At 55.6% G+C, this 23,800-nt stretch overlaps 1 protein-coding gene across 1 annotated transcript; it reads right to left on the bottom strand.

Moving 5' to 3' along the window:
- Window positions 1-456: 456 nt before the first annotated feature.
- Window positions 457-4,709, bottom strand: LOC148595897 (maestro heat-like repeat-containing protein family member 7). The gene is made up of 10 exons (XM_088539823.1): window positions 4,561-4,709; window positions 4,235-4,382; window positions 3,723-3,910; window positions 3,498-3,635; window positions 2,926-2,998; window positions 2,400-2,537; window positions 1,849-2,025; window positions 1,067-1,222; window positions 671-772; window positions 457-567 (listed from the first exon to the last, which is right to left on the bottom strand). Exons 2-10 carry the CDS (start codon window positions 4,367-4,369, stop codon window positions 457-459), a joined length of 1,218 nt encoding a protein of 405 aa, XP_088395949.1. The 5' UTR covers window positions 4,370-4,382; window positions 4,561-4,709.
- Between the last annotated feature and the right edge of the window lie 19,091 nt (window positions 4,710-23,800).

Below are 23,800 nucleotides of genomic sequence, written 5' to 3'. Positions count from 1 at the left end.
TTTCCCTTTATCTCATCTTTTTTTTTTTTGATTTTTTTTTGATTGCTATGGGGATAGAAGGCAAATGCAGAGGAAGGGAAAGCACTCCTTACCAGCTTTTATAAACTGTGTGTGTGTATGGCATTTCTGGAGGAAATTCTACAAGTGTGAACTCTTTACAGCAAATGAATTTCTCCCCTGTGATTGAACTCTAGAAATACCCGCTCAGTGATCGTCATGGTGTAGGAACAGTCTGTGAGGAGTCATGGTGGGTCTCTATGGTCATCAGGAGGAATGACCATCTGGGAAACCTTCTCCTTGTCTCTGTGGCCAGTGGCCTGGCCACGTGTCCTCCTCCCCCTGGGCAAGGCTGGCCCCAGCACGGCCCCAGCGTGGAGGATGCAGGCAGGCAGCGAGGGCCTCGAGAGCCTCCTCGCAGCCCCTCCACGTGCCCAGGGAAGGCCCTGGCCTCGTGGCTCACCAAGGAACCTCACGGCGGCCTCCCGCCCGCACACACACCTCCGTGTCCTGCAGGTAGCGCAGGCTGTGCTCAAGGTAGTGCTCCGCTCTGCTTTTGTCCTTGCGCACCTGGAGACAGCACAAGGCCATGACTTGGCGAGGAGCCCTCCTGGGGAGCCAGCTCTGCCCCCTCTCCCCAGCCTGGGCCCAGGGACTCAGGCCTTGTGCTCACCAGGTGCTCCCCGATCTTCCAGGTCTCCCCACTTCTGGCCAGTTCCTTGAGCTTCTCCCACTGCAGCAGGTGAGCAGCACCGGCGAGGGCTTCCTGAGAGGCCTGCAGAGCTGCAGAGAGGGCGAGATGCCACCACGGCCAGGACAAGACACCCTGTATCCCCCTCATGTGGGCAGGCCTCGGAGTCTTTCCCAGGCCGTAACAGGAACATGCTGCTTGGGACCAGCTCTGCCCCTCACTGAAGGCAAGGGCAGCTCCTGCCCGTTCCTGGGGACACGGGACATCGGCCCTCACGCTGACATGTCTTCCAGGGCACACTTGTCCGCAGCCCGTGCCTTAGTGCTCAGGCCCGCCCAAGCGATGTCAGCACTGCTTCCCCAAGGGCCTTCCCCGTACCTGGGCCACGCTCTGGATCTGCTCACTCATGTGGAGGAAGAGCGGGACCAGGCTCCTGTGCACCAGCTCTTTCATGCCCTCTTTCCTGATGCCGGTCGTGGCGGCCAGCAGGTCTTTGAACAGGAGGACAGAGAGCTCTTGAACTGTGCTGTCCTCCTGCAGAGAGGGAGGAGAGGAGGGGAGGCCTCAGCAGGGATCCCAGGAACTGGTCATGACAGGAGGCTTTGCCTTTGTGAGGCCTCCTTTTCTCCAGGTGCGACTTTCCCCAGCCCTCCACAGGGACGAGCTGGGGACAACCTCTGCGGATGCAGCCTGGAGAGGGAGGGTCGTCGGCAGCAGCGGGACAAGGTTCCCTGGGCTCTGGCTCCCTCTCCCTCTGCCAGGAATTTCTAGGGCTCCATCAGGGCCCCCGTGCAGAAGAGGTCCACAGGGAGGGACAGCCCTGGGGCACGGCCTCTGCCTTGCTCTCCAGCCTGCTCCTGCCTCGTAGCTCATCTCTGCCCAGGCCAGGACAAGCAGCGCAGGGAGTCAAGCAGGAGACAGAGCAGCTGAGGCAGAAGTGGGGCCAGGGATCTAGTCCACAGCCCAGGACTCCAAGGGCAGCACAGGGAATGGGCTGACGAGCAGAGGGCAGAAGACCTGACAGGTAGCAGGGCCTTTGGTGGGAGGTGCAAATCCACCTGCCCATGGGCACACATGCAGAGGGACACACAGCACTCATAGCCACGCGAACAGGGCCCCACACCCGCCAGGAGAGTCTCCAGCTCTCCCCCCAGCCTTACATCCTCAAAGTGTGGGAGAAGCTTCTCTGCCAGCCATGGGACAAAGGGATAGCAGATCTTCTGATCCGGGTGGCTGAAGAAGTTTTGCAGCAACACCAGGCTCTCCACGCGCACATCACTTTGATGGTCCTGCAGGCACTCCACGATGTCTTTAGTCAGGCCCCACATTTTCCTCCTCTGTGTGGAAGACACAAGTGCCTCATGTGAAGCCAGGGCAGGCCCACAAGGGCTCTGGGCGCTGATTCCCCATGAGGGCTGCAGGGCAGGGCAGCCCTGTCCAAGGGCCCCTGGGCATGCCAGGGCCTCTCCATGGGGGAAGGCTGCTGCCTCCAAGCCAGGAGCCCTTCCCGAGGTCACCGGAGCCGTTGTCCTTGTGCAGCACAGCCAAGGGGCTGCCATGAAGACTCGGGGCAGAGGAAGGGCAGCGGAGACTGGGGAGCAGCTCCCATTCCTCCTCATTGGCAGCAAAGGCCAAGGCCCTGGGGGAGCCAGCGCCTCCCGGGAAGCCCCAGGCTGCCAGCGTGGCTTCTCCCGGCTGCTGCCCTACTCACCATCTCCGGTCTCTTGCACAGCCTCCGGAGGCCCTGGAACGCCAGGCTGCGCATCTCCAGGCTCGGAGCCTGCGCGTAGCTCAACAGGAGCGTCAAAACGTCCCCGTCCATCTTGGCCGCCTCATAGCGCTCCAGCAGCTGAAAGGCAGCGCACAGTGAGAGCCTGGCAGAGCTCGCAGGACTACCTGCAGTGGGCAGCCCTGCATCCCAGCTCTCCTTCTGGCCAAGGGCGCCTGGCCCTCACAAAGATCAGTGGAAAGGAGTCAAGGCCAGGGTCATTGACCAACATTACCCAAAGAGCTGTTGATCCATGTTAAGGAGCCATTAAGGAGCCGTTGACGAACATTACCCAAAAAGCCAGGGACCAACATAACCCAGGGAGCCATTGACCAATATTACCCAAAGAGCCGTTGACCAAAGTTATGCAAAGAGCCATTGACCAACATTACACCCCGGCATGTGCCCAGTGTGAGCAGAGAGCTTTTAGAGTCCCCTCCGGACAGGCACCGTTCGCCATGAGGCCCACCTCAACATGGAAAGCCATGGTGGGCAGGTGATGGAGCTGGTCCTCTGGGCTCTTCAGCAGCCTGAGTAGCTGTCTGGAGATCCAGCAGCACAGGGGTCTGCACGTGCCCCTCATCACTCTGGCAGGAGGAAGAAGGTGCTGTTGGTCCTCAGCCGAGCAGGCAAACCTGCTCTGAAATGGCTCAGCCCCCTCAGCTATTTCCCAGTGCAGGACAAGGCAGGCATGGGCAGTGCTCGGCACAGCGTGACCACAGCCAGCGTGTCCCCAGGGCTCTCTGTGATAGGAGCCCAGGCCCCAGGGGAGGGCACTCCAGGGCTTTGGGAGGGGAGCCCTCTTTCAAGGCATCCGCTCCCAGTACTCCCAACACCAACTGCTCCCCCAGCAGCTCTCAACGCTGCAATGGGGCAGGGAGCTCCCATGGCCATTTGGCTGTGTTACTCCCTGCCACAAGCACTGTGGCTGCAGTGCCTTTCTTGGAGAGCTGGAGTTCCCCTCCATCCCAAGGAAGGACATTTGTGACCCCGAAACCGAGGCCGAGGTGCTGGGGGAGAGCAGGGCGTAAAGGGCTGTACCTGGCCAGCACAACGAGTCCCCTCTGAGATGACTCTGCCTGCAGCAAGAGCTCCCAGCCGCCGCTTTGCTCGACAGCCTGTGCCACGTCCCGATAGCCACCACAGCGGAGGAGACCTTGCATGGCCTCCACGGCGCACCTGCATGCGAGCAAAGCCCAGGTCACAGCGGCAGCCTGGCCCTGGCTCCGGGCCCAAGGCACAGACGGGGTGAGCGGGATGGAGCACCTGACGTGGCTGCTGGCGTGGGACTCATCCCGCTGGCTTTCCCGCTGCAGGTGATGGGTTTCCTGGCGGGTGAACTCGGCTGCGGAGAACAGCTGAAGGAGCAGCGCCAGGAAGAGCGGGCAGAATTCCGCCTCCACCGCCTGCGGGCAGACGGGCTCCTGCACAATGGCACACAGGGCTCTCATTGCCTGCGGAAAACAAGCAGAGACACCTCAGCGCTGAGCAGGCCCTGTCGCAGTGCCGCAGACCCAGGGGAGAGGCTCAGCACAGCCTTGGGCCTCAGGAAATGGGACTGGGGGACAGGGTAGGACGGTGATCTCCTGAGCGTGGCCAGCCTGGGTGTTGGTGCTCAGAGAGGCCCAAGCAGCTCTTTTCAGCGCTTTGTGCTGGTGCGTGGAGGGCTGGCACTGGGCATGTTGCATCCATGGGCCCGGGGAGGTCCCTGCAGAGCAGAGGGCCCAGGGGGGCAACTGGCAGCCTGGGGCAGAGTGAGGCCTCATCCCACAACTCACAGCCAGGGGAAGGCTGTCGGCGTTTTCCGCCTCCCAGCCGGACAGCTCCTGCAGGGGCCACTTCTCCATCCAGCTCAGCAGGTTTTCCAGCACGTCTGCCGCAACGCGGGGCTCCTCCATGAGCACCTTCCACATGGTGCTGGCAGCGCTGCAGACCCGGAGGGCTGGGTCGGGGCCCTCCTCAGGCACGGCTGCAGCCTGGGTAGGCCCTGCAGGCGCTGCCCCCAGCCACCCCTCCATGCTGGCAGCCCCCAAGGTCCTGGCTCTGCACCTTTGGTCCCTTCTGCCCATGTGCCATGAGCTCTGGAGGCTGACGAGCCCTGTACCTGTTGCAGAGCGGGGAGCAGCACAGCAGGCTCACGGTCACCTTGTCCGGGTAGGAGCGGGCCAGCAGGCAAAGGGTCCTGTTCAAGGTGACCCACGCCGACGACTCCCTGACGTCCTTGGTGTTCTGGTGCAGGCACCGTACAACCCGCGGCAGGGAGTTGTGGCAGGGAGAGGGAGGTCACTACCAGAGAGCAACCACTACCCCAGCTCCCACACACATCCCGTCCCCCTTCCAGCACTGCCAACGTTCCCTGCTGCCTTCCAAGGGCATCGGATGCCCAAGCAGCCCGGTTCTCACCCGGACCACAAAGTGTGCCCAGCATGAGTTTTGGGAATGCTTCAAACTTCCCTTGCCATGCTCTTTGCAGCCTAACTCCAAATGGGGATCTATGCTTCCTCCATCTCCTAACTCCACAGCATAACTAATGCGCAACTCCGCAACTTCTTTAGTAAGGAAAACAAGAACAATCCTGTTTCTCACTCCAACCACAAAAGCTGCCAGGCATGACTCCTGGCACAGCTTCACACTTCCCTTGGCATGCCCTCTGCAGCCTCACTCCAAATGGGGCTCTGTGCTTCTTCCATCTCCTAACTCCATGCTGCCACTAATGCACAGCTCCAGCATTTCTATTGGCAGGAAAACAGCACAGACCCTGTTTCTCAGCCCAGCCACAAAAGCTGCCAGGTGTTGGGGCCTTGGTCGTTTTGCAAGAATATGAGGAACTGAAGTGATAGGATTCAAGGTCACCCGGAGGAGAAGATAACGCTTGTTAGGAACTTTTAATGAACTAAGCCAGCCACAACCAGATAAGCGTCCGGGAGGCCCAGCAACAGAGCATCGAGAAGAACACCAGCCAGCTGCAAGCTAGTTATGCATGGACACTATAGCCCAACCAATGGGAGTGCTGTTGTTTAGCGCGTGTCCGCGTGTACAGATGTTGGAATTGTATAAAGCTACGTAGCAGACAGTAGTAAAGCGAATCGAACCTGCTTCACATTGAAGTGTTGTTCATTCCGTCTCGCGATGGTGGACCTCGGCAGCCAGGCATGAGTCGTGGCACTGCTTAACACTTCCCTTGGCATGCCCTTTGCAGCCGCACTCCAAATGCACTCCAATGCACAACAGGAAAGGGAAAGGAAAAGATTGGAAAAATAAAATGGAACATAAGCAGTGAAAGGAAAAAGAAAGAAAGGAAAAGGAAAATAAGATCAAAAAGGAAAAAGGAAAAGAAAGAAGAGATACATGCCATGCAGAGCCATGCAGAGCCATGCAGAGATGCGGCAGAACCAGAGCAGCTTCTTTGAAGGAAGCTGAAGAGAGGGCTAAAGCAGTGGAGCAGGACTGGGGCGAGCGTGTGCGTGAGGGCTGGTCCCTGCAGGTGGTCATTGCCCGCAGTGAGCCAGGCTGTTGGGCGCACTCAGCTGCTCCCCGTGTGCCGCGTGACTCCCGCTGGGGCTGGCACTGCTGCCTGCCAGCTCATCTGCCAACAACCTCCTTGTCTTCTTCCTCGCTTGTCCCATTTTGCCAAGCACCATACACTCACTCCGAACACCCTAAGGGAGCAAGAAATTCCACCACCTGTCATTGGAATGGATACACATTGCTGGAAAAGGACCATTGTTCCTTTGCAGGCCTGGCCTTGGAGGCTCCCTTCCTTTCCAGAGAGCCATGCCTGCTCTCCTGAGGATGAGCTTGTCCTCTCTTGGCACTGCTTGAGTGCAGGCATTTAGAAGGGAAGCGCCTGAGTGTTGAGCAGAGCTGCAGTCCCTGCTGCCTGTGGGGAATGCTCTTGGGCTCAGTGATGTCCTACACTCCTTTCCTCTGCAACAATTTTCTCCCAGGAGACCAACTTTGGAAGAAATAAATGCAAAGCAAAGAAGGAAGAAAGGGGAAAGAGGTTGGTTAAAAAAAAAGAGAAAAGGAGATAAAGGAAAAAGAAGAGTAAGGATAAATAGACGTAGAAGGAAAGGGAAAGAAAAAGATTGAAAAAATAAAAAGGAAAATAAACAGTGAAAGGAAAAAGAAAGAAAGGAAAAGGAAAATAAGATCAAAAAGGAAAAAGGAAAAGAAAGAAGAGATACAAAGATATAAGAAGAGAAACAGAAAGAGACATGGGAAAAGAACAAGAGAAAGAAAACGAAATGGAAAAAAAAAAGGAAGAAGAGATTTGAAAAAGAAATTGGAAAAAAAGAGAAAAAGAACAGAAAAAAAAACAAAGGAGAGGAACAAGAAAAAAGTACACAAAGGAATAATAAGGAGAAGGAAAAGGAAAAGAGAAAAAGAAGAAAAAAGAAAAAGAATAAGAAAAAGAAAAGATGGCAAAGAGACTGTGACAACCCAGGGCCATGTGTGAAGGGAAGTTCTAGAGGGACGTTTTGCTGGCCCTCACTGGCCCCTAGGGTCTGGAATCATGGGGCTGCACACACACATCTGCAATGGGGATGATTTTTTGCCTGAGCTCAAGTGGAAACAAGACGCAACACTTAAGCCATGATACAGGAATATATATTTAAACAACAACAACAAAAATAACAATATAATAAGCAATAACAACAAGAAAAAATACAACAATATAATCAACAATAACAACAACAATATCAACAACAACATTAACAACAACAAATGCTACTATAAGAGTCTATAGAAAAAAGCAGGTTATCGCTGGCATCCCTGGGCCCAGCGCTTGCTGGCAGCAGCCAGAGTGAAGGGGACGTTGGCCTGCAAGGGAAAAGGAGGCGTGAGCAGGGCCGAGGAGCATCTCGGGGGCTCCCGTGGAGCAGAGGCTCTTTGGCGGCTGCGCGGGCTCTTTGGCAGCAGCGCTGCCGTCATTGGTGCCCTGGCAGAGGCTTGGCGTGGCCAGCGCAGCCCAGAGGCCGGCAGAGGGGCTGAGGCAGCAGGTGCCCAGGCCTTGGGCGCTCCTGCGCCCTGTGCAGCTCTGCCCCGGCGCCGCAGCCCGCCAGAGCGCCCGCACACCTGGGCCAGGCTCCCGCGCGGCTGCTCCCCAAAGGCAGCGCGGAGCAGCGCCAAGGGGCCGGGCACAGCCCCAGCTCTGCCCGTGCAGCCGGCAGCAGGGGCCATACCTGGGGGCTGCAGCCGGAGCTCTCCCAGTCCATGGGCTCCTCTTGGCTGCAGCCGACCAGGCCGTTGTTCCCCACCGTCTGGAAGAGAGCGGGAGGCCTTGGTGGGGACAGTGCCTGGGGAAGAGTAAGGACAAGCGCGTCCAAGGGCTGCGGGGGTTGTACCTGGCTGCTGCCATAGCTTTGCCATTCCATGGGCTCAGGACAGTCTCCTGAAGGCCTTCCATTCGTGCATGGAGCCTGCAAGAGAGAGGGAGGTGTATGCAGGACAGGTCTCACATCTGAAGGACCCTGGTCCCAGGGTCCTCCTTCCTGCATTGGAAAACAGGAAAGTGGGAAGGGGCCAGGCCCAGTCCCAGCTCCCCTCATGCAGCTGGACGCAGGGGCAATACCTGTAGGGCACAGCTGGAGCTCTCCCACTCCATAGGCTCCTCACCTTGAGTGCCGGGAGTCTGGAAGAGAGCAGGAGAACTTGTGGGGACGGTCATGGTGGCAGCGCTGGCTCTGTGCGTGGGCCATCGTGTCCCCTGCGTGCGCGGGGCAGGCGGTGCACAGAGCCAGGGCGCCAGGCTCAGGCAGCAGCCCCCGAGGCCTTGGCCGCTCCTGGCCCTGGCGCAGCTCTGCCCCAGCACCCAGGCCTGCCAGAGCTCCCTGCCACCTCTGCCACCAGCCCTGCGGCTGCTCTCGCAGAGCCAAGCGCCAGCCGTCCCCGCGCAGCCTCTGCCTGCGCACACAGTACCTGCACTGAGCTCTCCCAGTCCATCTCTTCAACTTGAGAATTATCCATAGTTTTCAGTGTCGAGCAACTGCAAGAGAAAAGTAGTCATTGTCATTTGCAGCCCTGAGAGCAGGGGTCCCTGTCCCAGGAGCCTCTTGGCGTCTCCGTGCGCGGGAGCGGTGGGGCCCGCAGCAGGCAGTGCCGGGCCTGCCCGCAGGAGCCTCCTTCCCCCCGGCAGCTCCTTTGGCAGCCAGGCAGGGGGGAGCCCAGGGCCAAGCGGAGCAGAGAAAAGGGCAAGGGCAGCGGTGCGAGCGCCAAGGGGCGCGCGGCGGCTTTGGGGCCTCCCCTGGGAGGTGTCGCGCAGGCTGCCCTGCAGCCCCGCAGCTCCCCTGCATCTTGTGGGCACCACGGGTGGCCCCTGGTGCTGCACAGCCCTGCTGCTCACCTGGCCTTGCTACTCGGTGGCCAGCGCTGGGGCTACTGGTCCACGGAGCCCTGGGAAGCATCCGTGTTCCCGTGGCGATAACTGCCCCTCTGGGATGTTCCACTGCTCTGTGGGGGGAGGAGGGCAGCGGCAGGGGCCAGGGGGGCTGCTGTGAGGAAGGGTCTGCATGTGCTGGACTCTCCCTGGCCCTGCTGAGCCTGGTGGCAGAGAGCAGTGCGTGGCCTTGGACTTGCTGGGTGCCAAGGAGGGCTCCTCACGCAGCCCCATGGCGCTGCTGGCGGCTGCCTGCCCAGAGGCCGGGCTGCACTTGGGGCTCTGCTTCCAGCCCTGCAAGCAGCCTTGAATGCGTTGATCTTTCTTCCCTGCTCCCCTCCTGCCCTTACAGCCCCATGGACTGGAGGAAGTTTTGTTTTCCACGGCTGAGATGTGTTCCTTTGTAGCGCAATGAGCACGAAGGGCAGTTGTGCCCCGGGGCCAGGTGTGCATGTCCTCAGCAGAGCCCTTGTGAGTTGGTGGTGGCCTGGGAGCACCTGGAGCTGCTGGGCTCCTTCTCTTGTCCTGCCGCGCACCTTGCAGGCGCCGTGTGCTGTGGCTGAGAGCAGCCTTGGTGCGGCTCCTGCACTGCTGGCCCTGCCACGGCTTCCTAGGGCTGCAGAGGGCAGAGCAGGCACAAATGTGCCCTCAGCAGCAGCAGGGACCTGGCAGCTCTGGCCAGCACTGGGCTACAATGGTCATTTGCTAAAAGAGGTGAATTCCCAGCCTTAGGGTAAGACGGGAATGCCAAGGGGTAATGAAGCAGGAGATCTCCCTGATGCCGTCAGGTGTTTCCCTTGCACAGAGGAAATCCCTCCAAATGCAAACAGCGGAACATCTGCCACCAAAGTGCTATAGCCCAGAGGAGCTCCTTGCTGCTGGCCAAGCTTGCTTGCTGGCATGCCGCAGTGCCCCTGCGAGGCAGAGCGCAGCTGCTGGGAAGGGGCTGGCGCCAGAGGTGCGCGGAGGGCTCTGGGTGGCTCCCAAGCAGCCGCAGGGCTGGTGGCGCGGGGAATTGGCGGCAGGCATTTGTCTGCTGCCCTGGGAATGCTGGAGGGGAAGTGTGAAGCAGAGCAGTGTTCCCTGCAGGGAGGCACGAGCAGAGGGCTGGGCAGCGAGCTCAGCCCCGTGGCTGTGAGGGCAAGTGCTGGGAGCCCCCTTGCCTGCGTGCACGATGCCTGCAGAGCCCAGGCGTGCGCAGTGCCCCTGGCGGCAGGAAAGGCGCTGGGAAGCCCTTGCCCCTCGCAGGCTGCTTGCAGAGAAGCTGCAGCTCGTCTGCCTCACGACTGGGGCACAAGGGCCCTTGTGAGCAAGGCCTTTATTCTGTGCCCAGCTACTGCCCTCGCTCAGCACCCGTGTTGCTCTGGCGTGTCCATCAGCAGCTTTACACATGTGGGTTTCCACAGGGTCCTATCTGGGAAGCAGTGTTTGGAGGTGCAGGAGGGATGTGTTGCCTGGAATCATGCTGACCCGTGGAGTGGCAGAGTCTCGTGTGCTCCCTGTTTTCACCTTAGCTAAAGTCAAGGAGATACCGAGAAGGTGACCTCCCTTGTGCCGGAGAATTTCTATTGACTGCATTGATCGACTGAAATTCTTAAAAACAGGCAGGAATGCTTCTTTGTAAAAGCTGGGCTGCGAAATGAGCTTCTCATTCACATCATGACCTGTAACATCGTTCTAGGGATTCTGGGAAGCTCAGGCAGTTTGGTTTGGTTAAGTGGAGAGTGTGTGGATCAAGAAGCGACTGGATGGCCAAGCTTCAAGAGTTGTTATCAACGGTGCTGAATCTAGTTGGAGACCTGTGGCCAGTGCTATTTCACCTGGAAGGGTGGAATTAAAGCCAGGGGCAAAGTCTTCAAGACAAAGGCAGTCAGAGGACGAGATGGAAGGGCTATCATTCAAAGAGTGGTTTTTATATATTCAGTTGCACCTAAGTCGTCTACTCTTAACAGCAAAATTGTGTTAAGTCTCTCTCTTTCTTACAGTTTTGGATTTAAAAGACACTTTCTTTTGTATCCTACGGGAAGAACAAAGTCATAAGCTGCTCGCTTTGGAATGGGAAAGCCCCACAACAAGGCGCAAAATGCACCAAAATGAACAGAAAATGTACAAAAAGCTCCATGTTGTGAACAAAGAACCAAGGAGCATGGACCATAAATACATCACCTCAGAAAGGTGAATTGTTTGTTTTAACACAGACTGTGGAGTTACCTGGAGGAAAGTGGGCCAATATCTATTCTGCCTTGAAATATACCTTTGGGGTAGTACATGCACTTGTGACAATTTGGAAGGAAAGGAGGTTGTTCTTTTCGCAAGGGAACCCCATAAATACAGTAGAGAGATTAATGGTGCTGCTTGAGGCTGTTAGCAAACCTAGAGAGATAGCAGTGATGTACTGTAAGGCACAGCAACCTGGACAAAGCAATGTAGCCAGAGGAAATCAGAAAGCGGATGAAGCTGCAAAAAGCCGAAAGAGTCCCATTGTCACTACCCAGAGCCGCCCTGGTTCCAGAAATAACCTTAAAAATTGAAGCCCCAAGTACACAGGAAAAGAGACGAGGTTGTCTGAATTGCTGAGATGCAAAAAGACTGCTGGTGGATGGTGGGTATGCCCAGTCAGACCGGGTGTCATGACTCCACCAATCATGAGGGGGTTGATGACACATCCCCCTAAAAGCACACCTATGCGAGTTGAGGCTGTGACTGAAATGGGGCAGAGTTGCACAGTGGGGATCCATATGATTACCAGAAGGGTTACCCAATGTTGTGAAATCTGCACCAAGAAGACTCCCAATATTCAAAAGAAAGTTCCTTCTCGGGAGGTGAAGAGAGTTTCTAGACCTGAGGATTAGTGGCAGGTTGATTTTTATTTGTCACGGATGTAAGTAGTTAACTTGATGCCTTTTCAGGATGCCCTGAGGCCTTTCTGTGTCTCCAGCACAGAGGTGCAGACATTATACGTGAGAGAAGCCCTCAAACAGCACACACTGCTCGTACCTGGTAAATGCTAGCATATTTCTTCCTGAATGTGCAGCAGGTTCTCATACTTGCACGTGGATACCTTAGTGCAACGTCCCAGGTTAAGGGGAGGTGAGGGATCCTCACCGCCAGCCCTAGCATTTGGTCAGATGTCATTCCTGATCCCTGCTCAGCTTATCACTGCTAGACCCTGTTATGTACACCTTCAAGAGGAAGAAGGCATGACTGTGATATGGTCATCCTCATAAGGTGATCTTTCCAGAAGCTGCAGGCAAGTTGTGTGGCATTATCTGCTCCTTGCACAGCAAGTGAGTTGAGTTGTGCACTGTCAGCAGGTGCCTCTGCAAGACTTTCCAGTTCCCTGTTTGAGCAGTCCTTGAAAAGTGCATGCAAATTCCATATGTTCTTGCTGCATCAGTGTCTGTATGTGCCTTTTTACTTGCCCATTCCACATGTATTGGTGGAGGGAGGAAGTTGAGTAGGGCGGGTGGATTACCCTAGGCCTGAGGAGAAAAGTATGTTTTTGACAGAGACTTTGTGTGGAATGCGTGGGTGTTGGGGACAGCTTTTTAGCAGGGAAATGCTGCTAGGGGAAATGTAGCCGTGGTGCCTGTGCTGGGGAGGGATGAAAGGAAGTAGGGGCAATATTTGGGGGCTTCGCTAGGCATGCAGTGGCTAGTGATTTCAGCCGTGAGGTTTGTATTTAGTGGGAGGTGAACCCCCTCAGCATGGGCTCTTTCCCTTGGGGCAGGTGGTGCGAGGATCCAGGTGCAAATGCTTGCTGAGCAGGAGGTGTGTGAGCACAGAGGTGTGCTCAGCAAGCTGCACCAGGAGGCCGGCAGGAGCCTGCTCGCACTGTGCGTCAGGACTGCTTGGTGCCGGGTGCGAGCGCGGTGCCGTTGTGGTCCGTGCAGGGCTGCAGTGGCCTTGCTTGGGAAGCTGCAGCCCTGCTGGCTTGCTGCACATGGCAAAGGGGCCAAAGGAGGCCCCTGCTCCTTGCAGCTGTTGAAGATCAGGGTATGGATGGGTGCCTTTTCCTGTGCTTGGGGTGCCCAAAGAGAGGGCAGTTTGTGCCAAAGCTGCTCTCCTCCTTTCCCCTGGCCTTTTTGGTGCTGTGGGGCAGGTGCTGCTGGTGAATTTCTTGCAAGGCTGCTGGAAGCAGTGGACATCATGCCCTGCTCAGGACACTTGTGGTTCCTTCAGGATCTGAGGCTGCCCTCTTGGCCTGTCTCCCGAAGCAAGAGCCATGCAGAAATGCAGCAGAACCAGGGCATCGTCTTTGGGGGAAGCGGAAGAGAGGGCTAAAGCAGTGAAGCAGGACCGGGGCAAGCATGTGCGTGCATACTACTCTAGAGCAGGACCAATAACTGAAGGAAAAGCTATGGTAGGCAAACTGACAATGGCAGCAGTACTGCCGTGCAGTTTTGAGCAAGCCCGAGTATCTCACGACTTCTTCATCAAAATGCCTCTTCCTGGCGTAAACAATTTGCTCTGTCCCAAAAGCAAGCCATGGAAGTTGTCTGTGCATGCCCCGACTGTCAACGTATTACACCAGTATTATCATATACAGGAGTGAACCCTTGAGGTTTACAAGCTAATGAGTTGCGGCAGAGCGATGTCACACATATATGGACATTAGGCCGACTGCGTTATGTGCGTGTTAGTGTGGAAACCTTTTCAGGGTGTCTGGTAGGCTCTGCACATATGGGAGAAAAGGCACGTGATGTGAAATGCCACTGGTTAAGATGTTTTGCTGCTACGGGCCTTCTGAAAAGAATTAAAAATGATAATGGCCCTGCTTATGTTTCACAAACAATTTCTATTTTCCTACAACACTGGGGTATACAACATGTTACTGCTATACTGCATTCTCTCACTGGACAAGCCATTATTGAATGTGTCCATGGGACTCTCAAGGCTATGATAAATAGACAAAAAAGAGGGAATCCTATGGACAGTGTTACTCCACAGGAACAGTTAGACAAAGCATTATATGTACTTAATTTTTTGAATATTTCTAATCATCAGTTATTTACAACAGCAGCTGCCCAACAATTCAGAAGGGTCCCTCCATTTATGGCTCGATCAAAGGTATGGTATAAAGAATGTGGGGAGTCGCAATGGACAGGCCCCGTAGATCTAATAACGTGGGGAAGGGGATACGCGCGGAAGCCGTACTTGACGACAGAGGAGTCAGAGCCACAGGAGAACTGCAGCCAAGCACAGGAGTCGAAAACCAATGAGCCATTGGAATGAGTCATGAATCATTTTTCAACATTTGGTGCAGTAGGGAATAGATGTGGTGATGTTTGCAATTTTATTCTGCTATGCACATTGATCTTAAATTATATAATTAATAGTTTATGCTTTTATGGGCGTTGATCCCAACCTATATAATTAGTAGTTTATGCTTTTAACCTGTATGATTAATATGGATATCCAATATAGAATATTATGGATGTTTGTATGTGTGATGAGTATACCTATACCTTCACACAAATTTACTGGATTCGTAGTGGGATCCATCCTCTCCAATTGACAATAATGGCATATGGATTTAAAACAAACAAACAAAAAGTTTCTCAATTATTGACTAATAGCAACCATCCTGAGGATAATTTGACCATTCTTCACACTCAGAAGGTTATCATATGCATTTCACATCCATGTGCGTTTTTATTAGTATCTAATCTGAGTATCCCAAATGGTGATGTTTTGTTTTGTGTAACAAGTAAGTACTAATCATACAAAAAGCGAAGAATGTGTATATGAATAAATATTATTATTAATACGAAGCATATATATTATGAATATATACTTTTTTATATATGGACAAATATAATTATTAATATAAACATATATTATGAATAAATGTTATTATTAACATGAAACATATATTATGAATATATATTTTTATGAATATATGGATATATGGATAAATATAACTTAATATAAAACATATATACTATGAATATATGTAGTTCATGATATGAATATATATAAATAAATAAAAGTGTACATATATAAATAAGGTATATATTTGGGTATGTATATGGAGATATGAAAAAATATGTAATTCATATATGTAAATATATATATGAGAAAATATACATATGAATATATATATATTCATACATTTAAAAATATTCATATATGAATAGATACAAATATATATGTGAATATATATGAATAAATTTAATTACTCATATAAATGAAATATGCAGGCCTAGATGCGAAGACTGCAAAAGGCTGAAGCCCACATCAGGGCAGCTCCTTTTGTCAGCGGCCTGGCTAAACAAAACAGGGGGGATGTGGCAGACGGTGCAGCTTGAGATGGAACAGCGCTCTCCCATGGCCTTGAAGGACCAGCGAATACTGGACCTCCCTTCGCTGTTTCCATGTGAAACTTACTTCAGGGAGTGATTGGAGATGGCACAGAGCCAGCTGATTATGGGCATCTGCAAGGTCCTGAATCCATAGCTGATGGGATAATCTTCCGCGTAATTAGTTAGACTATTGGCTCATTTAGGAATCATCTTCACGTGCTTTTTGCAAATAAGAAATTATATCCAGGACAGCACAGTATATAAGTTGTATTTGATGCTCAAGAGAAGGTCTTTGGTACATTACACTGGAGTCCATGTGCATCATATGCTGCAATCTGCCAACAACCTCCTTCTCTTCCTCCTTACTTGTCTCATTTTGCCAGACACCATGCCCTCAATCCCAACTCCGTAAGGGAGCAAGAAGCTGCACTGCTTGGCACTGGAATGGATACACATTTCTACAAAAGAAACGTTGTTCCTTTCTGGGTGTGGCTTCGGAAGCTCCCTTCGTTTCCCAAGAGCGATGGAAGGAATGGAAGGAAGAGTAATGGAAGTAATGGAAAAAAAGGAAGAAAAAAAGAATAATAATAAAAAGGGTACGAATGAATAAAGAAAAGGATAGGAAAAAGAGAAAGAGAAAGGAAAAGAGAAAGAGAAAGGAAAAGAGAAAGGAACAGAGAAAGAGAAAGAAAAAGAAAATGAAAAGGAAAAAGAAAAAGAAATTAAAAAAAGAAAAAGGAAAAGGAAAAGAAAGAGGAAAAGGAATAGAAAAAGGAATAGAGAAAAAAAATCAGCAACCATAGCTCAATCTGAGAGTTTTTGTAATAATCTATGACCTAATATGTGCTCAAAATCATCCTGCATCAATTTCCTTCTGGCATCCAAAGTGACGGGCGAACAGCAGCAGATGGTCACAGTGACCCAGACTCTTGTGTCCACTCAGCTGGTCAACATCAGAAGGGCCCCAAGGGCCTGGGTTCCTCATGCTCCTCGAGGAGAGGCTGCTTCACCTCTCCTGGCATCTCCAGAGCCAGGAGCCCAGAGCCGACCAGTTCCATCTGGAAGGTGACCGTGTGATTGAGGGCCTCGAGCATCTCTCTTATGAGGAAACACTAAGCGAGAAGATTGAGAGGGGATCTTCTCCACATGGACAGCTAGGTGAGGGGAGAATGTAAAGAGGATGGGGCCAACGTGTTCTCTGTGGTGCTGAGGGAAGGACACCTTCCCCCTGCACGTGGACACCTGGGCGGCTGCTGCACGCAGGGCCCAGCTGCACCCTGGGGGCAAAGGTGCCTCTGGAAGCTGGTGCAGGGCAGAGAGCAGCTGTGGGAGATGCTCTGCCCTCGTGCGGCCCTGCAGCGCGGGGCCCTGCTCTTGGCAGCTCCTGCCTCCTCTGCACAGCAGGGAGCTTGCAGCTTGCTTTGCTGCGCTCTGAGCCCTGCGCACAGGGACGGCCCCTTGGCAAGGGCAGCTCCTCCGGCCCAGCGCTCACATGCAGTGCTCAGCACGGGCCTTCCTGGAGCTCTTTGTGCTGGAAATGGCAGGCGGCTCTGTGCAGAGGGGTGGGCTGGAGAGGCAGAGGGGCAGCAGCAGCTGAGAGGCAGGAGGAGCATGAGGCCGGGTGCTGAAAGGGACAGAAAAGGCTGTTCGCAGCAGAGGACACGAGTTTCACACAATTTGAGCGGAGTAAATTGGCCTTGCACAGAAAATGCCAGGGTCACTATGGAGCTGGAGGACCTTCCTTGGTGACCTGGTCCCTTTTCCCAGGGCTGCCAAGGAGTAGAGCAGCCTCCATCGCCTCCATCGTGGTCCCCAGCACGGGGCCCTTCCTGGCAGCAGCCCATTTCTGCACCAGCTGCCTCCAGGGACACTGCCCCCCGTGACGCGGTCCCTGAGCGTGTCCAGCCCTGCGGGGCCCTGTGTCCCGCAGGGGTTCGGGAAGTTCGGCCCTGCATCTTCAGGCCCCCTGTCCCTGGGGCGCAACAGCTTCCCTTTGCCTGTGGCTTGGGCCCTGCGGGGACACGTTGTGTGCGGCACCTGGAGAGTTGAGAGCTGCCCCGCGGTGGGGCTGGGGCTTCTTCCCCTTTGGGCATCCCCAGGGCCACGTGTGAAGGGAAGTCCCAGAAGGAATTTTTTGCTGTCGCTCCCCTGCCCCTGGTGCACACAGGGCTCCACACAGACCTGTGGTGGGGATGACTTTTGTGCCTGAGCTCGCTTGGAAAAAACACGCAACATATGAACAATGATACAGGAATATATATATAAACAAGAACAAAAAAGAATAACAATAACAACAATAAGGACAATAATATCAATAATAGTAACAACAACAATATCAAAAACAATATAAACAATATCAACAACAACATTAACAACAACAAATGCTACTATAAGAGTCTATAGAAAAAAGCAGGTTATCGCTGGCATCCCTGGGCCCAGCGCTTGCTGGCAGCAGCCAGAGTGAAGGGGACGTTGGCCTGCAAGGGAAAAGGAGGCGTGAGCAGGGCCGAGGAGCATCTCGGGGGCTCCCGTGGAGCAGAGGCTCCTTGGCGGCTGCGCGGGCTCTTTGGCAGCAGCGCTGCCGTCATTGGTGCCCTGGCAGAGGCTTGGCGTGGCCAGCGCAGCCCAGAGGCCGGCAGAGGGGCTGAGGCAGCAGGTGCCCAGGCCTTGGGCGCTCCTGCGCCCTGTGCAACTCTGCCCCGGCGCCGCAGCCCGCCAGAGCGCCCGCACACCTGGGCCAGGCTCCCGCGCGGCTGCTCCCCAAAGGCAGCGCGGAGCAGCGCCAAGGGGCCGGGCACAGCCCCAGCTCTGCCCGTGCAGCCGGCAGCAGGGGCCATACCTGGGGGCTGCAGCCGGAGCTCTCCCAGTCCATGGGCTCCTCTTGGCTGCAGCCGACCAGGCCGCTGTTCCCCACCGTCTGGAAGAGAGCGGGAGACCTTGGTGGGGACGGTGCGTGGGGAAGAAAAAGGACAAGCGCGTCCGGGGTCTGCAAGGGCTGTACATTGCTGCTGCCATAGCTTTGCCATTCCATGGGCTCAGGACAGTCTCCTGAAGGCCTTCCATTCGTGCATGCAGCCTGTAAGAGAGAGGGAGGCGTTTGCAGGGCAGGTCCCAGAGCTGGAGGACCCTGGTCCCAGGGCCCCTCTCCCTGCAGCGGGAAGCAGGAAAGTGGGAAGGGGCTGGGACCGGAACCAGCTCTTCCCATGCAGCTGCGTGGCAATACCTGGAGGCTGCAACTTGAGCTCTCCCACTCCATTGGCTCTTCGTTGGTGCAGCCAACCAAACCTTGAGTGCAGGAAGTCTGGAAGAGAGCAGGAGAACTTGTGGGGACGGTCATGGTGGCAGCGCTGGCTCTGTGCGCAGGGCCCTCGTGTCCCCTGCGTGCGCGGGGCAGGCGGTGCACAGAGCCAGGGCGCCAGGCTCAGGCAGCAGCCCCCGAGGCCTTGGCCGCTCCTGGCCCTGGCGCAGCTCTGCCCCAGCACCCAGGCCTGCCAGAGCTCCCTGCCACCTCTGCCACCAGCCCTGCGGCTGCTCTCGCAGAGCCAAGCGCCAGCCGTCCCCGCGCAGCCTCTGCCTGCGCACACAGTACCTGTACTGAGCTCTCCCAGTCCATATCTTCAATTCCTGAATTATCCATTTCTCCTGTGCCTGCAAGAGAAAAGGAGTTGTTGTCATTTGCAGCCCTGAGAGCAGGGGTCCCTGTCCCAGGAGTCTCTTGGCGTCTCCGTGCGCGGGAGCGGTGGGGCCCGCAGCAGGCAGTGCCGGGCCTGCCCGCAGGAGCCTCCTTCCCCCCGGCAGCCCCTTTGGCAGCCAGGCAGGGGGGAGCCCAGGGCCAAGCGGAGCAGAGAAAAGGGCAAGGGCAGCGGTGCGAGCGCCAAGGGGCGCGCGGCGGCTTTGGGGCCTCCTCTGGGAGGCATCGCGCAGGCTGCCCTGCAGCCCCGCAGCTCCCCTGCATCTTGTGGGCACCACGGGTGGCCCCTGGTGCTGCACAGCCCTGCTGCTCACCTGGCCTTGCTGCTGCGTGGCCAGCGCTGGGGCTACTGGTCCACGGAGCCCTGGGAAGCATCCGTGTTCCCGTGGCGATAACTGCCCCTCTGGGATGTTCCACTGCTCCGTGGGGGGAGGAGGAGAGCGGCAGGGGCCAGGAGGGCTGCCGTGAGGAAGGGTCTGTGTGTGCTGGACTCCCCTTGGCACTGCTGAGCCTGGTGGCAGAGAGCAGTGCGTGGCCTTGGGCTTGCTGGGTGCCAAGGAGGGCTCCTCACGCAGCCCCATGGTGCTGCTGGCGGCTGCCTGCCCAGAGGCCGGGCTGCACTTGGGGCTCTGCTTCAACCTGTTCCTCAGTAGCGCAATGAGCGCAAAGGGCAGTTGTGCCCCGGGGCCAGGTGTGCATGTCCTCAGCAGAGCCCTTGTGAGTTGGTGGTGGCCTGGGAGCCCCTGGTGTTGCTGGGCTCCTTCTCTGGTCCTGCCGCGCACCTTGCAGGGGCTGTGTGCTGTGGCTGAGAGCAGCCTTGGTGCGGCTCCTGCACTGCTGGCCCTGCCACGGCCTCCTAGGGTTGCAGAGGGCAGAGCAGGCACAAATGTGCCCTCAGCAGCAGCAGGGACCTGGCAGCTCTGGCCAGCACTGGGCCACAATGGTCATTTGCTAAAAGAGGTGAATTCCCAGCCTTAGGGTAAGACGGGAATGCCAAGGGCTGACGAAGCAGGAGATCTCCCTGGTGCCGTCAGGTGTTTCCCTTGCGCAGAGGAAATCCCTCCAAAAGCAAACAGCGGAACATCTGCCACCAAAGTGCTGGAGCCCAGAGGAGCTCCTTGGTGCTGGCCAAGCTTGCTTGCTGGCATGCCGCAGTGCCCCTGCGAGGCAGAGCGCAGCTGCTGGGAAGGGGCTGGCGCCAGAGGTGCGCGGAGGGCTCTGGGTGGCTCCCAAGCAGCCGCAGGGCTGGTGGCGCGGGGAATTGGTGGCAGGCATTTGTCTGCTGCCCTGGGAATGCTGGAGGGGAAGTGTGAAGCAGAGCAGTGTTCCCTGCAGGGAGGCACGAGCAGAGGGCTGGGCAGCGAGCTCAGCCCCGTGGCTGTGAGGGCAAGTGCTGGGAGCCCCCTTGCCTGCGTGCACGATGCCTGCAGAGCCCAGGCGTGCGCAGTGCCCCCGTCGGCAGGAAAGGCGCTGGGAAGCCCTTGCCCCTCGCAGGCTGCTTGCAGAGAAGCTGCTGCTTGTCTGCCTCGTGACTTGGGCACAAGGGCCCTTGTGAGCAAGGTCTTCATTCTGGCTGCCCCCAAGGTACTGCCCTCTCTGAGCACTCGTCTTGCTCTGGCTTGTCTGTTCCCAGCTTTGCATGCAGGGCTCTCTTCATGGTCTGTCTCTGAGAAGGGAATTTCAGAGCTAAAGGACAGACCAACTGTCTGGAATCCTGATGACCCGTGCAGGGGATGGGGTCTCATGTACTTCCTGGTCTTGCTTTAAGTTGGCTTTCCAGCTCTGGGGATCAAGGAACTGATGTGTGTGGTAAGGGGGAAGCGAGGGGCTCCTGCCTGCCTTCCCGTGTGCTCTCCGCATCTTACGTGCAGCTTTGTCAGAGGAATGGGAGCAGATGTGCTGAATGTTCTTCTGCAGCTTCTTCAACTTCTACTTCACTCTCTGAAATCCTGGCCATTCCCAGAAGGATGATAGATGGGAGCTGTGTTCTTTTCTGATGCCCCCTGGATTCTCCCAGAGGAGTTGTTCTTCCTTCTGGCCTTCCTTCGGGCCTTCCATGGTCCTGCCTCGCATTGCTGCCATCTCGGGGCTGGGCTTTTTTGCCACCCGCCTTGCACAGTTCTCTGCTGAAGCTGCTGCAGGCAGAGGCCGGTCACGCTGCTCTCCTGGCTGCTGCACCCTCTCCACAGTGCTTTCTGCTGAGCTGTTTTGTAAGGCTCTTGTCTTGGCATGGCGTTTTTGATCCAAGGCCTCCTTCATGGTCTCCCAGGCATTACTGACAACGGTCTCAGCACAGTCTTTTACCTCTGAGCAGAGCTGCTGAGTCATGTGCGGTCAGTCTGCATGAGCTGTGTGTGAGCAGCTTGCTGTTGAGCAGATGGGAGGTCTGTGGGGTTGTTCAGGCTGTTGGTGGTTGCGAGGTCACTGTGTGCAGCAGCTGGTCTTGTGCAGAGAGCCCGAGAGCTCCAGTTGCTTTGGGGGTGCGCAGGTGCAGCTGGCAGTTGGAGCAAAGGCATCGGCCCCCCTTGAAAGGAATGGTCAGAGGAATGGCTCAGCATGGGCTCTTTCCCTTGGGGCAGGTGGTGTGAGGAGCCAGGTGCAAATGCTTGCTGAGCAGGAGGCATGTGAGCCTTTTCTTGTGCTTGGGGTGCCTGAAGAGAGGGTGTTGGGCACCATTTGTGGGCGTATTGAGGAGCAGGGTCTCTGTGTTGGTGAGCCAAAGACCTTTATTTAGGGTTAAACACAACTTAGATAGTTTCCGACCCCAGAGCAGCCCCTGCCCTGCCCGGCAGCACGCAGAGCCCAGCAACCCAACCAGCCAATCAGCCAGGTGATCACACGTTGACCGCGCACGAAGCCGCCCAACGAGCTGCCTGGTCACGCGCTGGCCGTGCGGCTGCAGCTCCCGCCCCTCCTGTTCTGCTCCCCGATCTGCCCAGGAGACACTGCCCGGCACTGGCCGCAGGCTGACTGCAACAGAGAAACGCTCCAGGAGAAACTCAGCAATTACAGTTTCATTTCTTGGTCCCATGCCCTGTTTCAGTATTGATTTCAGCTGAGACAGCAACATAAAGAAGTAAGTGTGAGAATGTCAGTGTCTTCAGGGGAGGGTATCTCCATCCTTCTTTGCTCTTTTGTTTGCTTCAGTGTAACACAGACAGAAATACTCCTGGTGCAGAGTGTCCTGTTCTGGAGCTGGGTGGTGGCCCCAGTATAGCAGTGTGTTAGAGTGCAGGGTGCCTGGTGGTGGAACTGCGTGGTGGCCCTGGTGTGTTGAGAGTGTGAGGTGGCCTGCTCTGGAGCTGGGGGTGGCCCGGGCATAGCCATGCATTAGAGTGCAGGGAGCCCTGTGGTGGAGCTGAGTGATGGCCCCAGGGTCTTGCTGATCAGCATGGGAGAAGGTGGCTGGAGAGAGCAGTGCTCTGCTCCCAGAGCCCATCCTGCCACCTCCAGGTCCTTCTGGGAGACCTCTGTGAGGACTGTTGGTGACCATATTTCCTCCTTGGAGCACCCTGGTGCAAGCCAGGGATCCTCACAGTTTAATGGTTTCTGTCAGCTAATGTCCAGGTTTCCGGTTTCTGAAGGTCTTGATGATTACCTGAGTCTTTGGGATTTTAGTTCCTCTGATGGAGTACATTATCTTCTCACTCCTTTCAGGAATTTCTACTTAAGCTCTACACTTTAAGGAGTTTCTATTTAAAGTATCTATTGAAGCTCCACCCTCTTCCCATCCCTCATCCTAATTCATTGTGATCCCTCAGAGATGGGTAGTTAATCAGTCAGAGACATTTCTCCACTTTGTGACCACCCAGACCCCTGCAGACAGGGAGATGCCCCTCACAAGAGGTCAGGCCCCTCAGAACTGTGGGTGGCTCTGAGACATCTGTCCTCGGTGATCAGTGGAGGCAACAGCTCCAAATTCCCAGGTGTCTTTGGAAAGAATGTTCAGGTCCTGAAGACAGGTCCCAGCAGAGGAGGTATCTTTGGGCCTTTTCCAGTGAAGTTTAGATTATCTCTGAGGATAGGAGGAGAAAAGAGGAGATCTGAGAACCTTTCTGAATCCCTGTGCCATGGTTTGGCCATCCTCATGGATTTGTGTTTGGGAGAGCACAGGCCGTGTCTGTATATCAGATCCAATTTGGGCTCTCCAGTTCTGCCAAGGTAGAATTATTCCCTTGGTGCTTTGGCAGTTCTCTGTCCCTTCATGTAGCTGGAACTAGCTCATAGAATGATTTACTTCCCACAGCCTGAGGTGGCCCTGATCAGCCCATCACTCCTCAGATGGTCTTTCCTATCCTACTGGAAGATGGTTGTAATGTCCTGGGGGGGAGGCCTGGGGGTCAGGCAGTGGCCATAGGGCTGTGCCAGCTCCTGCTGCAGTGTTGGTCCTAAGGGTGTGGGGACACGTGACAGGAGCCAGGGCAATGTGGGGGTGGTGGCAGGTCAGTAGGGGCAGGAGTGAACAGCAGTGGAGGCTGCAGTGAGGGGTCATGGCTGGTGAGGCTGCAGTGCAGGGACTGATGCGTTCACCTGCCATGCAGAAGCCCCACAGTGACCTCAGGCAGACACAGGCCATTCCCCTGGTGCCCGTGCCACCCTCCCAGCAGGACAAGGCTCTACAAGGGGAACACTCTGCATGTCCCGGTGGTCAGGGCAGCTCCCCGAGGCTGGCACAGCTTTGCCTGAGGGACCTTCTGGTCCTCATGATCTAGCCTGGCATGTCTGGAGCAGGGACAAGAGCTTGTGGGGCAGCAGTGGGAGAGCTGTCCTGGCAGTTTCTCTTATGCAGTGGAGCAGTGAGGAGCCCTGTGGCTCCCGTCCCTGGTGCCCTGCACACAGCCCCATGGCCCTGCTGTGCAGGCACTGCATGGAGTAGGATACTCCAGGATGGGGAATGGTCTCCCCAGTACGGACCCCACAACAACCCTTGGTGTCTCAGCCCACCACAGCCCTCCTGTTTTGGCATTCT

The sequence above is a fragment of the Tinamus guttatus genome, unplaced genomic scaffold, assembly GCF_059628265.1.
Source record: "Tinamus guttatus ecotype Peru unplaced genomic scaffold, ASM5962826v1 Tinamus_guttatus_pri_ptg000049l, whole genome shotgun sequence".
NCBI classification, from domain to species: domain Eukaryota; kingdom Metazoa; phylum Chordata; class Aves; order Tinamiformes; family Tinamidae; genus Tinamus; species Tinamus guttatus.
This window is presented reverse-complemented; position numbering and strand designations above follow the sequence as displayed.

Coding starts and splice junctions, on each gene's coding strand:
- LOC148595897 (XM_088539823.1), bottom strand. CDS start 4,369: ATGTGGAAGGTGCTCATGGAGGAGCCCCGCGTTGCGGCAGACGTGCTG. Junction 2,999..3,497: donor GGACTCGTTGTGCTGGCCAG/GTACAGCCCTTT, acceptor CTGGATCTCCAG/ACAGCTACTCAGGCTGCTGA. Junction 1,223..1,848: donor TTCTCCCACACTTTGAGGAT/GTAAGGCTGGGG, acceptor CCCTCTCTGCAG/GAGGACAGCACAGTTCAAGA.